Raw genomic sequence first — 24,523 nt, forward strand, 5'->3', positions numbered from 1 at the left:
CACATAGGAACATCTACGATGATAAAAGAAAAGATGAGGTTGAATTTTGTTCAGACATATCTCCTTTGTTTTGGGAATTATAAACGTGGTTGTTTGGTGATCTTGGTAATAACAACAAAAAAATTGAGTCTTGGGGAGTGCAAAGTGAGACTAGGAGAACTGAGGTAGGGTGAGGCTTGGTAATAAACATAGCAAGGAATAGGCAAGTTCAACAGCTTGATGCACATCCCCCACCCTTATATGCAAGTTAAAACATTTAAGATAGGATCCTGGAATGTTAGGGGATTGGGGATGCAGGCCAAAAAGGCAGCAGTGTTTTCTATGATGGAGGGATGTGGAGTTGGGCTGGTCTGCCTGCAGGAAACACACCTAAATAAAGATACAATACACCGTTTACAGAATAAAAAATACCAACATCAGTACCACTCTGTATGTTCATCAATAATGAATCATCATATAGCAGAGGGGTAAGTGTTATGGTAAGAAATGGGGTGAATTTTTCCTGCAGGTGGGCCAGTATAGATGAGAAGGGTCAATACATTTTCTTGCAGTGTTTAATTGAGGATAGAGTGTATAGTGTGGCAAATATCTATATCCCTCCACCGTTTAAAATGGATATTATGTTTAGACTTAATACATTTTTGCTGGGGGCAGAAGAAATCCCTATTACAATAGTAGGTGACTTTAATGCAGTCCTGGATATCAAGCTTGATAGGTTCCCAGCAAGGTCACTGGTGGAGCCTGTAGAACAGGGTAGATTGGGTCAATTTCTGGAGGAAGTGGGTTTAAGAAATGTCTGGAGAGTGTGGAATCCGGGAGTCCAGCAGTATAGTTGCCATTCGGCTTCATATTCCACGCTCTCCAGGATAGATATGACACTGGGTAATGATCGGGCACTACAGTTGGTAGAAAAAAGTGAATATCGGCCAAGGGGGATTTTAGATCACTCTCTAATGGTGATTACACTAAAAACAGGGGGGACGGGAAGTAAGAAGGTATGGAAAATAAACCCACACTGGCTAGAACTAATAAAAAAATCAGATGGGATTCAACCTAAATTAAAAGAATTCGTAGAATTTAACCGAGACCGAGGTACGGCTGTATCCGGGATATTATGGGACACCTTGAAGGCATTCCTTAGGGGAGTCCTGATTCAACAAGTGGAAAAATTTAATAAAAAATCTAGTGAGCAGGAGGAAAGAATTTGTAGAGAAGTGATGGAAACTGAAAAGAACTATGCTATAGACCCCACACCAGGGAAGGAAAAAATCTGGCTAGAGAAACAAGAAGAGTATACGTTAGAAATCATGAAAAAGTTGGAAATAAGGCATATTTTTCAGCGTCAGGCTTGCTTTGCTGAGGTGGAAAGTAAAAGTTTGGGAAGGATGTTGGCGCAGCTGGTGAAGGCTAATGCTCCACCATCAATAATCCCGATTATTAAGTTGGTGGAAGTAGAGGTTACAACTAATACCATGAGGATCCTTCAGATATTTAGAGATTATTATAAAAATCTGTATACAGCCCAGAAAGTAGGGGTGGAAGAGGAAATGGAAAACTTCCTGGGAAACTTGGAAGTCCTAACACAAGAGGAAAGAGATGATTTGGATGCCCCATTAACTATGGTAGAACTTCAACAAGCAGTGGCTAGCATGGCAAACCAGAAGTCCCCTGGTCCAGATGGACTCCCGATTGAGGTTTATAAAAGCTATGGAGATGTATTACTCTCAGAGCTTTTAAAAACTCTGGAGGGAGCGGCTAGGGAAGGTAAATTACCCGCTTTAATGCTGGAAGCAATTATAATAGTGCTACATAAGTAGGGGAAGGACCCTATAGATGTAGCTGCATATAGGCCAATTTCTCTTTTGTGTTCTGACACAAACATTTTGGCCAAAGTGCTTGCAGCTAGGCTTAATAGAATTATTCCAAGATTAGTACATTCGGACCAAGCGGGATTTATAGTCAATAAATCAACAAGCACAAACATCAGGAGAGCTTTTTTAAATCTACAAATCCCAACGGAGAATGAAACCTCAAGAGCAGTATTGGCTTTGGATGTAGCTAAAGCTTTTGATAGCGTAGAATGGGAGTACATTTGGAGAGTGTTGGGGAAATTTGGTTTCGGTCCTTCCTTTATTGGGTGGGTTAAAATGTTATATGACAGGCATAGTGCCAGGTTAAAAATTAATAATGAGATTTCTGATAAGATAGAATTAGAGAGGGGGACGAGACAGGGGTATCCATTGTCACCCATGCTCTTTGCCCTAGCAATTGAGCCCCTAGCCATCTCCATAAGAACAAGCTGCCAGATAGTCGGCTTTCAAAGGGAGATGGGCGAGGAAAAAATTGCGCTTTATGCGGATGATATACTGCTGTTTTTTGGTGATATGGGACAATCATTGATAAAAGCAATAAGTATGGTGAAGGAATTTGGTGGCTTCACAGGACTTGAAATAAATTGGGAGAAGTCCGAGTTTCCTCCAATAGACTCTACCAGTGAACCAACAATCCCCGGAATTCCTCAACTGGCAAGTGTGGATAAATTGAAATATCTAGGGATAGTCCTGACGAAAGACCCCAATCCGTTTATAGATAACAATCTTGGCCCATTATTGGCTAAATTGAAACAAAAAATTGCTATATGGAAACCATTGCCACTATCAGTGGCTGGTAGATGTAGCCTAATAAAAATGGTTTGGATGCCACAATTGCTATATATATTGCATAATTCCCCAGTTTGGATCAGTAAGAAATGGTTCAATAAGATCGAGACCTTGTTCAGGGAATTAATATGGAAAGGGGGACAGGCCTGGATTCGATTACGTATACTCCAATTGCCGGTTGAGCAAGGAGGATTTGCATTACCCCACTCTGAGCATTATTTCTGGTCATCTCAATTGCAGCAGTGTTTTGAATGGAGGAACCCGTAATGGGAGACTGGTACTGGTATGCTCTCCACATAATACTTTTGTGGAGACGCTAGAGGCAGATTCCTTCCGCTATAGGTGCCCAACAATAAGAATTATATTAAAAACATGGAATACAGTTAAAAAGAAGATGGGATATAATGGACTAACTCCTCTTTGGAACAACAGGAAATTACAGGAAATTTACCAGATGGGAACAGTAAAAAAATGGGAGAAACAAGGCATTAAAAGGCCGAGTCAGCTGTATGTGGGAAAGAATCTCAAGAAATTCACTGATTTGAAACATGAATTCAATGTACCTCAAAATACATTCTGTCTCTACCTACAGTTGAGGCATGCTTTGATGGCCCAATTTGGGAAACGGACTCTGGAATGGGAGGAAATGCCACTGTTTCAATGTTTACATCTGGCAGGTTCCACTAAGGGGTTAATATCTGAAATATATGGTCAGATAAGCAAACAAATTAACTGCAAGGGGAAACACTTGGAAGAGAGAAAGAAATGGGAACTAGATATAGGAAGGATAACACAAGAGCAGTGGAAGAGTATTCTGGAGGTGTGCCCGAAGGTCTCAGTCCCCCCCCCCCCACACAAGATATTCCATTTGATGGTGATTAACAGAGCATACTATACCCCCCAGTGTTTATTTAAGTTCCATAGTAGAGTAGATGATAAGTGCCCTAGATGTCAAGGGACAGGAGATCTCATACAAATGCTGTGGAGATGCCCCAAGTTGTTTCGTTATTGGAAGGGGGTGATAGAGATTGTGAGGAAAATATTCGGGATAGCTCTGGAGTAAAATGCATTGGTGTGTATATTGGGATATAGAAATGAAAAAGGGGAGAGGAAGGGCATCACAACGGTAATTTTAAGATGTTTGTTCCAGGCCAGGAGGATGATCGCAATTAGATGGCAATCGAGTTTAGCCCCCACAGTAAGAGACTGGGTAAGAGCAATAAACTATACTCTATGTAAAGAAAGCGCAGTATATATAAAAAGAAACAACTTAAAGGAGTTTGACAAGATGTGGAAGGGATGGTTAGAGAAAACGGACCCCTTGTTATAGAACGTAATGTGCCATAAAAGAATATAAATAGAATAAGTAAATTAAATAGGGAAAAAGGATACACCAGATAAAAACAAGCTAATAAGTACACTCTCCTTAACAAACTCACTGAACAGAATAAAGAAGCAGGGTCAAAAATAAAATAGAAAATAAAATAAGAGACAAAAGGGATGTTGATTTATATAAGCAAACACTGGCACACCGGGTGGGTTAGGGGGGGAAGAAGGGGGGGGGGGGGGGGGGTGGGGGTTAAGTTGTAAACCTTTCTTTTTTTTTCTTTTTTCTCTTTTTTACATATAGTTCCAAGAATGGGAGATGTTGTTTTCTTTTTTTCCCTCTTGCTTCCCTTTAAGGGCTGATATAAAAGGGAGTATAATTGCTTATTTACCTGTTAAGTCGCTTTCTTGACTCCTGGTTACAAATTGTTTATTTACGATGTGAAAATTTAATAAAGATTTAAAAAACAAAACAAAAATAAACTGTTGACACAAATTGTATTAACCAAAACAATTGCCACTCACATTTAAAACAATTGAGAAGGATCATCACTAATAAACCAGGACATGATTGGTCATCTCACGGGGAAGAAAACCTATAGGATCCACCACATACAGCTGTCATGGATGAGGAAGCTGGCTGGAAAGCTTGTCTATGCATACATTGTGGTCAATGATGCATTGCAGCCCTCTTCTTAGATGGTGTATGCTTTGCAGCTGCTTTCCTCGTCCATGACAGCTGTATGAGATGACCGATCTTGTCCTGGTTTAGTGATGAGCCTTCTCAATTGATTTGAATGTTAGTGGCTATTTTTTTGGTTAATAAAATTTGTTTGTAAGTTTCTAAACTTAGAGCAGGGATTTCCTTTTTTTTTTTTTTTTAAGGGCAAATTTATTGCACTTTAGACCTTTAGACTTGGGGGGGGGGGGGGGGGGACTGTGGCCAGTAGGAGTAGAAAATTATATCAGTAAAAAGAATACTACCCCATCGATGGTGTCAGTGAGAAGAATAATGTCCCATCTTTGGTGTCAGTGGGAGGAGTAGTTCCTAAGTAGGGATGAGCTTCGTGTTCGAGTCGAACGTACGTTCGACTCAAACATTGGCCGTTCGTGCGTTCGGCGAATTCCGAACGTTTTGGCCGTTCGCGTCAAAATTCGAGTGACGCGCGCGCGGACCACAATGCACTGCGTTGGCGCAGTGCATTGCTGCCCGATGATTGGCCAAGCATGCACTGTGACCCCGCATGCTTGGCCAATCGCAGCGCCGGCAGCGAGGAGAGCCATGATTGGCCACAGGCATCCTGCCTGTGGCCAATCATAGCTCAGACTGTGTAGTGCACGCCCCACACTATATAAGGCCGCCTTTAAGGCGGCCTCCTGTAGTGTGTTACTTTGCATCTGAAGCAGTGGGTGTTCTGTGTACCTTCAACACAGTACACACCAATCGTTTTTGGCTGATTTCCTATCTTGCTGCTGTGTAGTGGTTGTTGTCTGTGCCCTGACTGCAGTATACACCACTATATTCACCTCACCTATATAGCTAGTGATCTAGCTTTAACCACTTAACAACTGCCCATTGCCGATTAACGGCTTCAGGGCGGTTGTTTAACTCAGAGAGGCCGTTAATTAACGGCCTCCCAGAATTCTGCTCTCGCGTGCCCCGAGGTGTGCGCACTCGAGAGCATCCGTGACCGCCGGGTCCATAGGACCCGGCGCATCACGGTAAACGGCCGCTCATAGCGGCCGTTTACCACGTGATTGCTCCGTCAAATGACGGAGTGATCACTTGGAAACAAACCGGCGTCATGTTATGACGCCTGTTCCTCCCTCCCCTTTCTGTACCGATCGGTACAGCGGAGGGGAAAGAGATCGGTGTCAGCAGCGATGTGGGCTGCATCTGCAGTGCCCACATCGCTGCTCACCGAATTTAACCCCTCAATTCCCTGCCAATACTCTGCAATACCAGTGCATACTCTGCAGTACCCTGCCATTACTCTGCAGTACCCCACCATTACTCTGCAGTACCCCGCCATTACTCTGCAGTGCAGTACCCCGCCATTACTCTGCAGTGCAGTACCCTGCCATTACTCTGCAGTGCAGTACCCTGCCATTACTCTGCAGTGCAGTACCCTGCCATTACTCTGCAGTGCAGTACCCTGCCATTACTCTGCAGTGCAGTACCCTGCCATTACTCTGCAGTACCCTGCCATTACTCTTCAGTACCCCCCATTACTCTGCAGTAACCCCCATTACTCTGCAGTACCCCCCAATACTCTGCAGTACCCCGCCATTACTCTGCAGTACCCCCCATTACTCTGCAGTAACCCCCATTACTCTGCAGTACCCCCCAATACTCTGCAGTACCCCCCATTACTCTGCAGTACCCCCCAATACTCTGCAGTACCCTGCCATTACTCTTCAGTACCCCCCATTACTCTGCAGTAACCCCCATTACTCTGCAGTACCCCCCATTACTCTGCAGTACCCTGCCATTACTCTGCAGTACCCCGCCATTACTCTGCAGTACCCCCCATTACTCTGCAGTACCCGCCATTACTCTGCAGTACCCCCAATACTCTGCAGTACCCTGCTATTACTCTGTAGTACCCCGCCAATACCCCGCCAATACTCTGTAATACCCTGCCATAAATTGCCATACCCAGCCATACTCAGAGATACCCAGCCATACTCGGTGATACCCTGAAGTACCCAGCCATAGACGCCCCCCACCCCTCACCGCCCTCTGGTGCTTCTACCAACTCGCCAGTACGATCAAAGCCAGAATCTTTTTTTTTATTTTTTATTTCAGGCTTCCCAGCCTAGAGGTGAGATGTGGGGTCATATTGACCCCCCAGATTTCACTGTAAAGAGGACCTGTCATCCCATATTCCTATTACAAGGGATGTTTACATTTCTTGTAATAGGAATAAAAGTGATCAAAAATATATTTTTGGGAAAAAAAATGTCAAACTAAAATAAAGTAAAATGAACAATAAAAAAATAAAATAAAAATTAAAGTGCCCATGTCCCCATGTGCTCGCATGTGCCACACATGTGAGGTATCGCCGAGAATGTTAGAGCGAGAGCAATAATTCTAGTCCTAGACCTCCTCTGCAACTCAAAACATGTAACCAGTAAAAAAATATTTAAAGCGTCGCCTATGGGGATTTTTTAAGTAGCGACGTTTGGCGCCATTCCACGGGCATGTGCAATTTTGAAGAGTGACATGTTTGATATCTATTTACTCAGCATAACTTCATCTTTCACTTTATGCAAACATTGGGCTAACAAGTGGTTAATAATAGAGCTTGCAGTCAGTAGTGTTAGGAGATAGTGCGTGCTGTCTGCGTGCTCTGTACCCAGTACATACCGCTATAATATAGGGCAGGCCCCTACTTTCAAACATCCAACTTACAAACATCTCCTACTTGCAAACGCAAGGAGACAACAGCAAGTGAGATGAAAAAAGATGGACGACAAAACAAAATTATACAGGGGTGATAACCCTTCCCTATGTTTTCCAAAAAGCTTAAAGATATTTTTTTTGACTGGAGCTACACTTTAAAAATGTACCGGTTGAAAATGACAAACAGATTCAACTTAACACAACAAACCTACACAGTCCCTGTCTTGTTTGCACCGCCTGTATACTGCTGTTCTGAGTATATAGGGCCTGGGGGCCACACGCATTTCCTTTTTTTAATATGGGTACGGGGTTCCCCTTAATATGTGTACAAGACCCAAATAGGCTGGTAATGGGCAGGGAGGGCTACCCATGCCATTTTTCTGAATGATTTTCAAACATATTGCAGGAACCAGATATAACATTAAAACCGCAAGCAGTTTTAAATGGTGTTATTTCCGTTTAATGTCATTTTGTGCAGGGACTGTTCTAAACACGGGAAACACGTGGCACTTCACAGGCATACTATAGACACCCCCCAGGAACCATATTTAAAGGAATATTTTTTTTTCACTTTAATCGTCATTAAAATCAGTGCTCCCGCCAAAACGGTAGTTTTTAAAACTTTTTTTTGCAGTGACCCATGTCCCCTGAGGCAGGAGGCAGGTCGCCAAACCCTTTTTAGCACACTATCTTGCATATTAGCCGTTAAAATTAGCACTTTCCAATTCGAACGTTCGAGTCCCATAGACTTCAATGGGGTTCTAACGTTCGTACCGAACGCGGGGGTCGTTCGCAAGTTCTGGTGCGAACCGAACCGGGGGGTGTTCGGCTCATCCCTATTCCTAAGCATTGGTGTCAGTGGAAGGAATAATACTGTACCTCTTATAAGTGGGAGGAGATAAAGGCAAGCAAAGGGCTGCCGTTTAGAGACCACGACTTAGAGGCACTCAATGTTTCTTTTATTTGTTTCCTTGACTATTACAGCCAGGTGAATGCTCCATGGAATAGCTTGTCCTAGTACATAGGCTTTATGGGACTGTTTTTACTGGCCTACATATCACTATAGTAATCGCTTGTGATGTGTGCTTATCTATTTGCATCTACTTGTGTGCCCTTTTTCAAGACCCAGGGGTGGAACAAGGGGTGTGTAGGAGGAGAAGCTGCCCTGGGCCCAGACGCCCCCCCCCCCATCAATGGGCCCATTCCCTTTCAAGACACCAGACTCATGGATTCCTATGGTGGGGGTGGTACTTTTTTAAAGCACCTGATTAGTCAGAAGCTCTAATAGGCTTCAAAATAGGGTGGGCTCAGGGTGCAGAGAGTGCGCCCTCATCCTACCCAATTGTGTGATGATAGCAAATACATTTTCACTATTTTCACACTAACCTTCCTCCCCGCCAATCAGGAGGCAGGGCGTCAGACCTGTTTCCTGATTGGCCAAAGTGCCAGGCCACCCTATTGGATGCCTGGCGCTTAGGAAGAGCAGCGGAGAAGACACACGCTGGAGCGGAGGTCGCCGCCGCTCTGGGGCACTGAGAGGAGCTGCTGCCTGGCAGTAAGTGCCAGGGGGTCCGTGCTGCCAGAGCCCCGTGAGTGGGGAGGTCGGTAGTGGCTGCATATGATGGGCACAGGTGGCTGCATATACTGGGCACAAGTGGCTGAATTTGATGTGCACAAGTGGCTGCATATGATGGGCACAAGTGGCTGCATTTGATGGGCATGGTGGCTGCATTTGATGGGCACAAATGGCTGCATTTGATGTGCAAAGTGGCTGCATATGATGAACACAGTGGCTGCATATGATGGGCAAAGTGGCTGCATATGATGGGAAAAGTGGCTGCATATGATGGGCACAGTGGCTGCATATGATGGTCAAAGTGGCTGCATATGATGGACACAGTGGCTGCATATGATGGACACAGTGGCTGCATATGATGGGCACACGTGGCTGCATACGATGGGCACACTGGCTACATTTGATGGGCACAAGGGGCTGCATGTGATGAGCACAAGTGAATGCATATGATGGGCACACGTGGCTGCATATGATGGGCACAAGTGGCTGCATGTGATGGGCACAAGTGACTGCATATGGTGGGCACACATGGCTGCATATGATGGGCACAAGTGGCTGCATATGATGGGCACAAGTGGCTGCATTTGATGGGCACAAGTGGCTGCATTTGATGGGCACAGTGGCTGCATTTGATGGGCACAGTGGCTGCATATGATGGGCACAAGTGGCTGCATATGATGGGCACACTGGCTGCATATGATGGGCACAAGTATCTGCATTTCATGGGCAGAGAGGCTGCATATGATGGGCACATGTGGCTGCATATGATGGGCACACGTGGCTGCATATGATGGGCACATGTGGCTGCATATGTTGGGCACAGTAACTGCATATTATGGGCACACATGGCTGCATATGATGGGCACAAGTGGCTGCATATGATGGGCACAAGTGGCTGCATTTGATGGGCAGAGTGAGGCTGATCACTCTGCCCATCACTCTGATCAAATTTTGAGCACCAGCAGCCACTGGTTTGGGTCGCCCTGTTCCAGTTGCTTCTGTTACAAGGCTGACAGCGACATCACTGCTAACCCTAAGAGAATGGGGGAGGCACAGTTTGGCATCTTTGACCTGGGTGCTGGATGACCTTGTCCCTGCACTGGAACCACCTACAGAAAAACAAAACTACTGGTACTGGTAACATTTTTCAGGTTTCAGATAATAAACATCTATAGGCAGGAGTACCTATGTGCGATATGTATCATACTTGAAAAAATCCTTCCAAATTTGGTATGCTCATGGAAGAAAGTTGCAAATGCAGATTTTTAATTTTGCATAACTGGACAAAATGTAGGTACAGCAGTTGTTATAATGTATCTAAACCCAAGTGCTTGTGTTTGTTATAAAAATTAACAAGTGGTGACATGAAAGACATTGCAGGAAGAGAGAAGGAAGAGATAACATTACCACTTGACGTGGACAGAGTACTGTTAAAGATTGGGTTAGTTTCTTCAGCAGAGCGGGGGCCTCTGCCTTGGACCTCTACTCACCATGGGTCTGTTTGATGCTGGTCAGATCTCGTATCTTATAGACCAATCCACTGCTCTTTATTATGAAAATGAATGTTTCAACCTTCACCCACCTACCCAGAAATAACAAATAGTTATATTGTTAACTAGGTATAATTCCTGAAAGAGCCAAAACCAAGACAGTCCATTTATTTTCCTATGAGGAGCAGAAGGTGGATCTACCATTGCCGAAACATCTGATTGACCAAGTGGAAGACGTTTTTTGGACGAAGGACTATACTAAACATATCACCACAACATTTAAAAATGGATCTCTGCATGTCCTAGACTCCGGGTATCAGGGAAGATTGTACACTAGTAATGGCTCCCTGATTATCCATGATCTACGTGTAGAAGACAGAGGAAAATACTCAGCCGATATAAATCTGACCAATAACGAACTCTATACCCAAATATATCATCTCAGCATTTACAGTAAGTTAATAATGTTTGTTTTTATGAAAATAGGGAAAAAATTGTCACATGTTATCTGTAGATAGGGAGATCGATTATTAAGAGATAGGAAATTTTGGGAGTGTTGCTCCAGCAGATTTACAAGTATGGATTTTTTTTCAGTGGGAACATGGGAGAACGCACTTCCGGCACCTCCGGTCTATTAATTCTGGCTGCTGGCTACTCTTTTATCGCTAGGGGAGATCTATTGTTGCTGGGGAGGTCTATTGTTGCTATTGGGGATCAATTGTTGCTAAGGGAATCTACTGTTAAGGAAGGGGTATATTGTTGTTGATTGCTGGGAGATCTATTATTGCAGGGGGTGGATCTGTTGCTTTTTTGGGGAGTGGTATTTTGTTGCAGAGGGTATCTATTGTTACTAAGAGGTATTGTGTTGCGGGGAGTGTCTATTGTTGCAGGGGTGACACTTTTGTTACTGGGGGTGTTTTTTGTTGCAGGGGTGGCTCTATTGTTACTGGGGGTTATTTTGTTGTGGAGGGGGTGTCTATTGCTGCAGGGGTGGATCTATTGTTACTGGGCAGCAGGGCCGGGGGCAAGGGTTGGGCGGAGGTGCGGTTGCCCTTGGCACAATGGTTTACTGGGTGTAGGACCCTCTAAGCTTCCACATCATAAATGGGGTTTGGCATCTTTGCCCTGGGCTTTGGATGACCTTGTCCCGGCACTGCTGGGCAGTATTTTTTTGCAAGGGGTCTATTGTTGCTGGGGGGGATTGTTTCTAGGGGGGATCTTCTGTTGAGGGAAGGGTCTATTGTTGCTGGGTGCTGTGAGATTTATTGTTGCTGGAGGAGTCCATTGCTGCAGGGATTCATCTATTGTTACTGGGGAGGGGGTGGTATGTTGTTGCAGAGGGGTCTATTGTTACTAGGGTGTAACCAGGGGACAGTGCTCAGAGGTGGGTAGGGGGTGGAGACCTGGGGTTCTTCTCTAAGGAGTGTAGAGCAGAAAATGCCAAGCCAAGTCTTAGGAGGGTTTGTTTTGGAGCCAACATGTTTTGGTCCTCAGTTCTTCCTTCATCAGGGCTTTTAGAAGACTTGTAAGGAAAGCACAGTCCAGTCACTGGTTTAACAATCTGGATGTTAAAAAACTTCAGTCCAGTCACTGGTTTAACAATCTGGATGTGAAAATTCATGACGTGATTGCATAAGTGCCAAAGATAGACTGCACAGATTGGCACTTGGTTGGTAAAAAAGGTACTTGCTGCCAACATAATTAATAAGTAGTGGAGCTTAAAACCAATAGAAGCAGCCTTTTCCCCATTGGCAGCTATATCACTTCCTGGGTGAATGATGACCATTGGCATCATCTAGCTATTTGACATGTGCATTGCTGAAAATTTTATTTTATGTTTTAATTTTAGTTTCATTTTTTTTTTCATTTTTTGGGTCATTCGTTATGATCGAAATTCGTTATTTCGAATGAATTCATAACTTCTGAAAAATTTGAATTTGTTATGTTCCATTCGTTTAGATGTGGTATTCATTATTTCGATAATTTGGAAAAATTTGACAATTTGGAAAATCCGAAAATTCTAAAATCCTTAATAATAACTAACTATTAAATTAATAGGTATTGGAATTTCCTTTCAAATTTGGCTGTTAGTGAACGTATACAAAGTTTTTCGAGGTTACGACGTATTCAAAATAATGAATGCTGTATCTAAACGAATGAAACGTAATAAATTAATAATAAATGACAAAAAAGTATTTATTATTATTTATTATTAATTAGTTATGTTCCATTAGTTTAGATGCGGCATTCATTATTTTGGATAATTCATAACTTCGGATAAATTTGTATTTGTTTCATTCACTAACAGCCAAGTTTGAAAGGAAATTCCAATACCTATAATTTAATAGTTAGTAATAGTTGTTATTATTATTAGTTAGTTATTTTTTTGGATTTTCTAATTTTTTGTTTTTCTAATTTGCATTCTTATTTTCGGATTTTCACATTTCGAATTTCCGAATTTCTGAATTTTTCGAATTTACATTTTTTCAGAATTTGTCGATTTTTGGCAAAAAGCTAATTTGAAACTAAAGAAATTGCACACTAGCTTTTTCTTCCTCAGCCTGGCTGTCAGGGGGAGTTTGCTTTGCATATTAAAAAATAATTACAGTGCCTTGTAAAAGTATTCACCCCCTTGGCTTTTTACCTATTTTGTTACATTACAGCCTTTAGTTCAATGTTTTTTTTATCTGAATTATATGTGATGGATCAAAACACAATAGTCTAAGTTGGTGAAGCAAAATTAGAAAAATATATACATAAAACAATTTTTCAGGAAAATTCATCCCCTTTGTTATGAAGCCCATGAAAAGCTCTGGTGTTACCAATTACCTCCATAAGTCACATAATTAGTGAAATGATGTCCACCTGTGTGCAATCTAAGTGTCAAGTGACCTGTCATTACATAGACACACCTTTTTGAAAGGCCCCAGAGGCTGCAACACCTAAGCAAGAGGCACCACTAACCAAACACTGCCATGAAGACCAAGGAACTCTCCAAACATATAAGGGACAATGTTGTTGAGAAGTACAAGTCAGGGTTAGGTTATAAACAAATATCCAAATCTTTGATGATCCCTAGGAGCACCATCACATCTATCATAACCAAATGGAAAGAACATGGCACAACTGCAAACCTGCCAAGAGACGGCCGCACACCAAAACTCATGGAGCGGGCAAGGTGGGTATTAATCAGAGAGGCAACACAGAGACCTAAGGTAAACCTGGAGGAGCTGCAGAGTTCCACAGCAGAGACTGAAGTATCTGTACATAGGATGACAATAAGCCGTACGCTCCATAGAGTTGGGCTTTATGGTAGAGTGGACAGAAGAAAGACATTACTTTCAGCAAAAAAACTAAATGGCATGTTTTTAGTTTGGGAAGAGACATGTGGGAGACTCCCAAAATATATGGAGGAAGGTGCTCAGGTCTGATGTATGGAGGAAGGTGATCTGGTCTGATGTATGGAGGAAGGTGATCTGGTCTGATGCATGGAGGAAGGTGATCTGGTCTGATGCATGGAGGAAGGTGATCTGGTCTGATGTATGGAGGAAGGTGATCTGGTCTGATGTATGGAGGAAGGTGATCTGGTCTGATGTATGGAGGTAGGTGATGTGGTCTGATGTATGGAGGAAGGTGATCTGCTCTGATGTATGGAGGAAGGTGATCTGGTCTGATGTATGGAGGAAGGTGATCTGGTCTGATGTATGGAGGAAGGTGATCTGGTCTGATGTATGGAGGAAGGTGATCTGGTCTGATGTATGGAGGAAGGTGATCTGCTCTGATGTATGGAGGAAGGTGATCTGGTCTGATGTACGGAGGAAGGTGCTCTGGTCGGATGTATGGAAGAAGGTGATCTGCTCTGATGTATGGAGGAAGGTGCTCTAGTCTGATGTATGGAGGAAGGTAATCTGCTCTGATGTATGGAGGAAGGTGCTCTGCTCTGATGTATGGAGGAAGGTGATCTGGTCTGATGTAGGGAGGAAGGTGATCTGGTCTGATGTATGGAGGAAGGTGCTCTAGTTTGATTTATGGAGGAAGGTGATCTGGTCTGATGTGCGGAGGAAGGTGCTCTGGTCTGATGTATGAAAGAAGGTGATCTGCTCTGATGTATGGAGGAAGGTGCTCTAGTTTGATGTATGGAGGAAGGTGATCTGGTCTGATGTATGGAGGAAGGTGATCTGGTCTGATGTATGGAGGAAGGTGATCTGCTCTGATGTATGGAGGAAGGTGATCTGCTCTGATGTATGGAGGAAGGTGATCTGGTCTAATGTACGGAGGAAGGTGCTCTGGTCTGATGTATGGAAGAAGGTGATCTGCTCTGATGTATGGAGGAAGGTGATCCAGTCTGATGTATGGAGGAAGGTGCTCTAGTTTGATGTATGGAGGAAAGTGATCTGGTCTGATGTATAGTGGAAGGTGCTCTGGTCTGATGTATGGAGGAAGGTGCTCTGGTCTGATGTATGGAGGAAGGTGATCTGGTCTGATGTATGGAGGAAGGTGATCTGGTCTGATGTATGGAGGAAGGTGATCTGGTCTGATGTATGGAGGAAGGTGATCTGCTCTGATGTATGGATGAAGGTGATCTGGTCTGATGTATGGAGGAAGATGATCTGGTCTGATGTATGGAGGAAGATGATCTGGTCTGATGTATGGAGGAAGGTGATCTGCTCTGATGTATGGAGGAAGGTGATCTGCTCTGATGTATGGAGGAAGGTGATCTGCTCTGATGTATGGAGGAAGGTGATCTGGTCTGATGTATGGAGGAAGATGATCTGGTCTGATGTATGGAGGAAGGTGATCTGCTCTGATGTATGGAGGAAGGTGATCTGCTCTGATGTATGGAGGAAGGTGATCTGGTCTGATGTATGGAGGAAGGTGATCTGGTCTGATGTATGGAGGAAGGTGATCTGGTCTGATGTATGGAGGAAGGTGCTCTGGTCTGATGTATGGAGGAAGGTGATCTGCTCTGATGTATGGAGGAAGGTGCTCTGGTCTGATGTATGGAGGAAGGTGATCTGCTCTGATGTATGGAGGAAGGTGATCTGCTCTGATGTATGGAGGAAGGTGATCTGCTCTGATGTATGGAGGAAGGTGATCTGGTCTGATGTATGGAGGAAGGTGATCTGGTCTGATGTATGGAGGAAGGTGATCTGCTCTGATGTATGGAGGAAGGTGATCTGGTCTGATGTATGGAGGAAGGTGATCTGCTCTGATGTATGGAGGAAGGTGATCTGGTCTGATGTATGGAGGAAGGTGATCTGCTCTGATGTATGGAGGAAGGTGATCTGGTCTGATGTATGGAGGAAGGTGATCTGGTCTGATGTATGGAGGAAGGTGCTCTGCTCTGATGTATGGAGGAAGGTGATCTGCTCTGATGTATGGAGGAAGGTGATCTAGTCTGATGTATGGAGGAAGGTGATCTGGTCTGATGTATGGAGGAAGGTGCTCTGCTCTGATGTATGGAGGAAGGTGATCTAGTCTGATGTATGGAGGAAGGTGATCTGGTCTGATGTATGGAGGAAGGTGATCTGGTCTGATGTATGGAGGAAGGTGATCTGGTCTGATGTATGGAGGAAGGTGATCTGGTCTGATGTATGGAGGAAGGTGATCTGGTCTGATGTATGGAGGAAGGTGCTCTGGTCTGATGTATGGAGGAAGGTGATCTGGTCTGATGTACGGAGGAAGGTGATCTGCTCTGATGTATGGAGGAAGGTGATCTGCTCTGATGTATGGAAGAAGGTGCTCTGGTCTGATGAGACTAAAATTGAACTTTTTGGCCATCAAAGAATGTCTATGTCTGGCGCAAACCCAACACATCACATCACCCAAAGAATACCATCCCCACCGTGAAACATGGTGGTGGCCGCATATATGATGTGGGGATGTTTTTTAGCAGTCGGGACTGGGAAACTGGTCAGAGTTGAGGGAAAGATGGATGGTGCTAAATACAGGGATATTCTTGAGAAAAACCTGTACCCCTCTGTGTGTGATTTGAGGCTAGGACGGAGGTTCACCTTCCAGCAGGACAATGACCCCAAACACACTGCTAAAGCAACACTTGAGTGGTTTAAGGGGAAACATGTAAATGTGTTGGAATGGCCTAGTCAAAGCCCAGACCTCAATCCAATAGAAAATCTGTGGTCAGACTTAGAGATTGCTGTTCACAAGCGCAAACCATCCAACTTGAAGGATCTGGAGCAGTTTTGCAAGGAGGAGGAATGGGCAAAATCCTAGTGGTGAGATGTGGGAAGACTCATAGAGACTTATCGAAAGTGACTTGGAGCTGTGATAACCGCAAAAGGCGGCTCTACAAAGTATTGACTTTAGGGGGGTGACTAGTTCTGCACATTGACTTTTTCTGTTATTTTGTCCTATTTTGTTGTTTGCTTCACAATAATAATAAAAAAAATCGAAATCTTCAAAGTTGTGGGCGTGTTCTGTAAATTAAATGATGCCAATCCTCAAACAATCCATGTTATAATTCCAGGATGTAAGGCAACAAAACATGAAAAATGGCAAGGGGGATGAATACTTTTGCAAGGCACTGTAAATAGCGTTTTTAGTTTATGGCGCTTAGATACAGTTTAGTTCCACTTTAAGAAATTGACTAAAAAGAAAATAATTAAAATGTTTTAATCCATGCCCTTATTGTAAGTAGATAAAATATGTAAAAAAATAAATAAATACACTTTGCCCATACTATCCATTAAATTGAAATTGAAACTGAAGTCTGGTGGATGCACTTTAAGAAATCTTGAAAATGCGTTTAGTTATACGAGAATCTCCACGAAAACTATATTTATTCAAAGTATCTTTTATATCCTGGAGGCCATTGTTGTTGGGATAAATTTCTCTTTAATTTAAATGTTTAGAAATGATTGCATTCTTTCTCTTTTTCTCTGCAGGAAAATCATACTACACTACATATGGTAAGCGTTGACTGTATTTATACAAGTGCCTTTAAGTTGTTTTTTTAATTTAAAAATCTGCTACAGACATTGTATGCACACCTAGAGGCCAATATATAAAACATTTTGGGCTTTTTGTACACTGCAACTTTAAAAAGCTTAGTACAAAGTTTTTTCAGTTTTTTTTTAAACTGAGCTAATATGGAGCCCATTGTTTACAATGTGCCTGTACACACAGGAGCACAAACAAGCGCCGAGTATTCCTCAGTAAAACAAAAAATTGAAAAATATGCGTTCCCAATCAGTATTTTGACCCGCTGCGTGCAAATACACACATATGAGCATAATTAAAAATTTTTTTTTGCAAATTTATTTTTATTAACCACTTCTGGACCGCCGCACGCCCATATATGTCCTAACTTTGACGGGGGATATCGTTGTTATGGCAGCAGCTAGCTGCTATAACCCCGGTATCCTCTTGTTCGACCGGCGGTCTGGTTTCAGATAAAAGTGGTCTCTGTGGCGGATTCGCTGCAAGATCTCTTTTATCGGCGGCGGGAGAGGGGCCCCTCCCCCGCTTACCGGAGCCGTTGGCAGCAGCGGAGGCGATCGGATGTTCTTCCTTCCCTGGCATGGAGACGAGTGAGGGGAAGATGGCCTCCACCCGTCTCCATGACATTGCAGGGCGTAACTGATGTCAAAACGTCACTTAAAGGGCTATTTTTTTTTTTTTTTAAATGGCATTTTTTTTTATTGCATTTTAGTGTAAATATGAGATCTGAGGTCTTTTTGACCCCCCAGATCTCATGTTTAACCAGTTGCCGACCGCCGCACGCCGATGTACGTCGGTAGAATGGCACGGGCAGGCATAAGGACATACATGTACGTCCCTTGCCTCCCGCGGGTCGGGGGCCCGATCGGGCCCCCGCCCGGTGCCTGCGGCGGTCGGTTTTCGTCCGGGAGCGATCCGGGACGAGGGGGCGGCCATTCATTCATGGCCACCCCCTCGCGATCGCGATCGCTCCTGACGAATAGAAATCCCCGGTGACATCACTTCCTCTCCTGTAATGTAAACACAGGAGAGGAAGTGATGTATTCTCTCCTCCGTGTCGGTATTTTTCGTTCCGACACGGAGGAGAGCGGATCGGTGAGTTGCACCAACACTCTACACACACAGTAGAACATGCCAGGCACACTCACACCCCTCCTTTACCCCCCGATCACCCCCCCAATTACCCCTGCCCCCCAGTCACAGTGACACCAATGTCATTTTTTATTTTTTTTTTGCATTGGTGTCATTTGTGACTGTAATAACTGTTAGGGCAGTTAGAGTTAGCCCCCTTTAGTTCTAATGTACCCCCCTAACCCCCCCAATAAAGGTTTAACCCCGTGATCACCCCCCGTCGCCAGTGTCACTAAGGCTGGGTTCACATTGCAGCGGTTTATGAGAACGAATGTGATTCGCACCGCACTGCAGTGCAAATCACATCCGATCTCTGTGCGATTCGAGTTCAGCCATTCGCCGCACCCGCCACACCCGCCGCACCCGCCGCAAATTCGCACGGGACCCTTTTTTTGGCCCGCAGCAGAATCGGATCGCATGGGTGTTCACACCATGCGATCCGAGTTTGCAGATCGCACTGCGATATGCGAACTGATCTGGGGGTGTCAGTAACATTTCACTGACACTCCCAGCAGTTCGCATAGGGCAGTGTGAACTGCCGCCGGGAGGCATGCGATGCGGGAACCCGCCGCGGATTCATGGCGTTCCCGCATCGCTCCAGTGTGAACCCAGCCTAATAAGCGATCATTTTTCTGATCGCCGTATTAGTGTCACAGGTGACGCTAGTTAGGCAGGTAGGTATTTAGGTTCGCCGCAGCTTTTTATAGCGCCAGGGACCCCCATATACTACCGCATAAAGCCCCCTGATTGCCCCCTAGTTAACCCTTTCACCAGTGATCACCATATAACTGTTACAGGTGACGCTGGTTGGTTAGTTATTTTTTTATAGTTTCAGGGCACCCGCCATTTATTACCTAATAAAGGTTTAACCCCCTGATCACCCGGCGGGTGTCATTCGTGACTAATAACTGTTAGGGCAGTTAGGGTTAGCCCCCTTTAGTTCTAAGGTACCCCCCTAACCCCCCCAATAAAGGTTTAACCCCGTGATCACCCCCCGTCGCCAGTGTCACTAAGGCTGGGTTCACATTGCAGCGGTTTATGAGAACGGATGTGATTCGCACCGCACTGCAGTGCAAATCACATCCGATCTCTGTGCGATTCGAGTTCAGCCATTCGCCGCACCCGCCGCAAATTCGCACGGGACCCTTTTTTTGGCCCGCAGCAGAATCGGATCGCATGGGTGTTCACACCATGCGATCCGAGTTTGCAGATCGCACTGCGATATGCGAACTGATCTGGGGGTGTCAGTAACATTTCACTGACACTCCCAGCAGTTCGCATAGGGCAGTGTGAACTGCCGCCGGGAGGCATGCGATGCGGGAACCCGCCGCGCATTCGTGGCGTTCCCGCATCGCTCCAGTGTGAACCCAGCCTAATAAGCGATCGTTTTTCTGATCGCTGTATTAGTGTCACAGGTGACGCTAGTTAGGCAGGTAGGTATTTAGGTTCGCTGCAGCTTTTTATAGCGCCAGGGACCCCCATATACTACCGCATAAAGCCCCCTAATTGCCCCCTAGTTAACCCTTTCACCAGTGATCACCATATAACTGTTACAGGTGACGCTGGTTGGTTAGTTATTTTTTTATAGTTTCAGGGCACCCGCCATTTATTACCTAGTCTCACTAGTGTACCCCTAAATTTAGGGGTGTCTACTTTCCAAAATGGGGTCATTTGGGGGGGGGGTTGTGCCATCTTGGCATTTTATGGCCTTCAAAACTGTAACGCCCTTAGAAAGCCTGAAGGCGGTGCTTGGTTTTCGGGGCCCCGTACGCGGCTAGGCTCCCAAAAAGTCCCACATATGTGGTATCCCCGTACTCAGGAGAAGCAGCAGAATTTATTTTGGGGTGTCATTTCACATATGCCCATGGCATGCGTGAGCAATATATCATTTAGTGACAACTTTGTGAAAAAAAAAAAAAAAAAGTTTGTAATTTTCCCGCAACTTGTGGCAAAATATAAAATATTCCATGGACTCAACATGCCTCTCAGCAAATAGCTTGGGGTGTCTACTTTCTAAAATGGGGTCATTTGTGGGGGTTTTGTGCCATCTTGGCATTTTATGGCCTTCAAAACTGTAATAGGTAGTGAGAAGTGAACTCAAAAATTTACGCCCTTAGAAAGCCTGAAGGCGGTGCTTGGTTTTCGGGGCCCCGTACGCGGCTAGGCTCCCAAAAAGTCCCACATATGTGGTATCCCCGTACTCAGGAGAAGCAGCAGAATTTATTTTGGGGTGTCATTTCACATATGCCCATGGCATGCATGAGCAATATATCATTTAGTGACAACTTTGTTAAAAAAAAAAATAAATAAATAAAGTTTGTAATTTTCCCGCAACTTGTGGCAAAATATAAAATATTCCATGAACTCAACATGCCTCTCAGCAAATAGCTTGGGGTGTCTACTTTCTAAAATGGGGTCATTTGTGGGGGTTTTGTGCCATCTTGGCATTTTATGGCCTTCAAAACTGTAATAGGTAGTGAGAAGTGAACTCAAAAATTTACGCCCTTAGAAAGCCTGAAGGCGGTGCTTGGTTTTCGGGGCCCCGTACGCGGCTAGGCTCTCAAAAAGTCCCACATATGTGGTATCCCCATACTCAGGAGAAGCAGCAGAATTTATTTTGGGGTGTCATTTCACATACGCCCATAGCATGTGTGAGCAATATATCATTTAGTGACAACTTTGTGTAAAAAAAAAAAATAATTTTTTTTTTGTCATTATTCAATCGCTTGAGGCAAAAAAATAAAATATTCAATGGGCTCAACATGCCTCTTATCAATTTCCTTAGGGGGTCTACTTTCCAAAATGGGGTCATTTGGGGGGGTTTTGTACTGCCCTGCCATTTTAGCACCTCAAGAAATGAGATAGGCAGTCGTAAACTAAAAGCTGCGTAAATTCCAGAAAACGTACCTTAGTTTGTAGATGTGACAACTTTTGCGCAAACCAATAAATATACAATTATTGACTTTTTTTTTACCAAAGACATGTGGCTGAATACATTTTGGCCTAAATGTATGACTAAAATTGAGTTTATTGGATTTTTCTAATAACAAAAAGTAGAAAATATCATTTTTTTTCAAAATTTGCGGTCTTTTTACGTTTATATCGCAAAAAATAAAAATCGCAGAGGCAATCAAATACCATCAAAAGAAAGCTCTATTTGTGGGAAGAAAAGGACGCAAATTTTGTTTGGGTACAACATTGCATGACCGCGCAATTACCAGTTAAAGCAGCGCAGTGCCAAAGTGTAAAAAGACCTCTGGTCATTTACCAGCAAAATGGTCCGGTCTGAAAGTGGTTAAGAGGTCCTGACATGATTTTTTTCTATTACAAGGCTGTTTACATTCCTTGTAGTAGGAATAAAAGTGACACCATTTTTTTTTTAAAATAGTGTAAAAATAAAAAAATAAAAGGTAAAATAAATAAGAAAAAAATACATTTTTTAAACACGCCCTGTCCCGCCGAGCTCACGTGCAAAAGAGAGCGCATACATGAGTAGCGCCCGCATATGAAAATGTGTGCTCAAACCACACATGTAAAGTATCGCCGCGATCAATAGATTGAGAGCAATAATTCTAGCCCTAGACCTCCTCTGTAACTCAATAATCTATTCTGGGGTGTCATTTTTGGTATGTATATGCTATGTGTTAGAAATATTGTGCAAATGGATAACGTGTAAAAAAAAAAAAAAAAAAAAAAAATGTGTTTTCATTTTCTTTACACATTTTCTAAAAACTTGTATAAAAAAATGACATGTTCAAAAGACTCGATGTGCCTGATAAATTATACATTGAGTTGTTTTCTTTCCAAAATGGGGTAATTTTTGGGGCGTTTCCATTGTCCTGGTGCTCCAGGGCCTTCAAAATTGTAAGAGGTGGGGGGGCGTGGCCGGCCAGCGCGGAAGATGGACGCTTAAGAACTGAGCTCCGTCGTGAGGGGAAATAACGGAACGTTTAGGATCCGAACGAAACCGTAATTCCGTCCGAAAACACTACCAAATAGCGAACGGACATCCCGTCTAACGATGTCACGGAAAAGAACGGGTGAATACCGACCGAAAAAACTTACAACACTAATGTACGCTCCCGAAGAGCAGGTCAGTGAAACCCAAAATGGTGCCAACGGCACCTCAGCGCCTCAGAAACATTACACAGCTCTCTCCTCAGAACAACAGGAGACTACAATTAAAGGGGAATTACCTAAATCCCCTACTCAAAATACTAATACTGACTCTATGTTAAATAGTCCAGCCAGAGCAAAAATGAGGATGGACACATTAATACCACAGCCAAACTCACAATTACTACAGCCCCAGGCTTCTAATTCTCCACAAATCACCCAGGCCTTACAATCTCCTATGGAATCATTTCCCACATCTGGACAACCAGTTATAGACACTACATTAAAGGAAATGCTAATTTCGCTACATTCCTCATTAGTCTCAGATTTGTCAAACCTTTTCCATAAATTGAGTACCGAAGAGAGCTCATTAGACAATAGAATCTTTACTGTGGAAAGGGGAATGACAGAATGTTCACATACAGTAAATGATCTTATTGATGCTTATGATGAGGTAAAAGAAGAACAGGAATGGGTCCGCAATAAATTGGCAGATTTGAAAGACCGTTCAAGACGTAACAATATCAAATTAAGAGGTGTCCCTGAAAGTATTTCTACACCAGATCTGCCCAAATATGCAAAAGACTTAATTCGCATGATTTTACCAGATATCACCCCAAGAGACTTAATAATTGACAGAATTCACAGAATTGCAAAGCCACAACACTTGGCAGCTTCAGTACCAAGAGATATACTTATGAGGATTCATTTTTTTCATGTAAAAGAAAAAATGATGTATGAAGCTAGATCTAAAGGTCCACTCCCACGCCCATTTGAGGGAATACAAATATTCCCTGATCTCTCCAAGCACACACTACAATTAAGGAGAGACTTGAATCCTATAACCAAAAGTATGCATAATCATAAAATCCTATATAAATGGAGATATCCTGCCACATTGCTCATTACTAAAAATGGATCGACACATGTCATTAATGATCTTCAAAAAGGCATCAAGCTTCTAAGAGATTGGGGGATAATTCTAGATCTTCCCAAGACAACCGATCCTTCTTCATCAAAACGTATACCTCTGCTACATCAACGCAATCCGGATGCCCGAAAACATCAACCAATGGAAATATCCAGCTATTAAATGATCCACTTACATCGTTTATAAATGCCCCCTCATGGAAAACATCTCTTTCTTCAGTTTCACCGGCATTAACTGTTTCCTCCAACAGCGGTTTTAGCTGTACCAGCTCATATTTGTGTTTATCACACACCGCCGAATTTTTGTTATATCTGTGATTGATAAGATTACAACTTATTGTTGCTATTTTGTGTGTTTTTTTTTGTTTTTTTTACTATTGACTGTTCTAGTAAAGTTTTCATTCCAGGTTCATTATTTACTAATACATATTTGTATATTGGTCAAATCAACTTACTACAACGCCGTATCTTGATCATTCTTCCACGATCCACCTACTGCCTACTAACTGTAAGTGATACCCTTTTCCATTTATTATTCTCATTTATTACAAGTACCATGCCAATTAAAATATTATCCCTAAACCTTAGAGGACTTAATCATCCGGTCAAAAGACAATCCCTTTGGAATTCAGCAAAAAAATTTGACAGCGATATTCTTTGTATTCAAGAGACACATTTAACTCCTACATCATCTTCCCTATGCCGTAATAACAAATTCCCCCATATTTTTCATTCTACCTTCACTACTAAAAAAAGAGGAGTGCTAATAGCAATAAGCAAAGACATTGACTTTACTTCACTACAGGAAATATATGATCCTAATGGTCGCTTCATTATTCTAATCTGCAAAATTAATGGGACTATATATACAATTCTCAATCTTTATGCTCCTAACTCACATCAAGCAACTTTCCTTAAGAAAATCTTC

At 43.3% G+C, this 24,523-nt stretch overlaps 1 protein-coding gene across 1 annotated transcript in view; it reads left to right on the forward strand.

Annotated features, from left to right (window-relative positions):
• The window catches only part of LOC143942052 (cell adhesion molecule CEACAM3-like), an 84,658-nt gene that overhangs the window by 17,014 nt on the left and 43,121 nt on the right, over positions 1–24,523 (forward strand). Inside the window, exons 4-5 of the mRNA XM_077463364.1 lie at positions 10,588–10,911; positions 17,364–17,387. Of these exons, the coding sequence (XP_077319490.1) occupies positions 10,588–10,911; positions 17,364–17,387 (348 nt within the window). The remainder of the gene's footprint in view (positions 1–10,587; positions 10,912–17,363; positions 17,388–24,523) is intronic.

This window comes from Lithobates pipiens, unplaced genomic scaffold (genome assembly GCF_037356315.1).
Source record: "Lithobates pipiens isolate NorthernLeopardFrog02 unplaced genomic scaffold, aLitPip1_a1.2 Scaffold_30, whole genome shotgun sequence".
Lineage (NCBI taxonomy): Eukaryota > Metazoa > Chordata > Amphibia > Anura > Ranidae > Lithobates > Lithobates pipiens.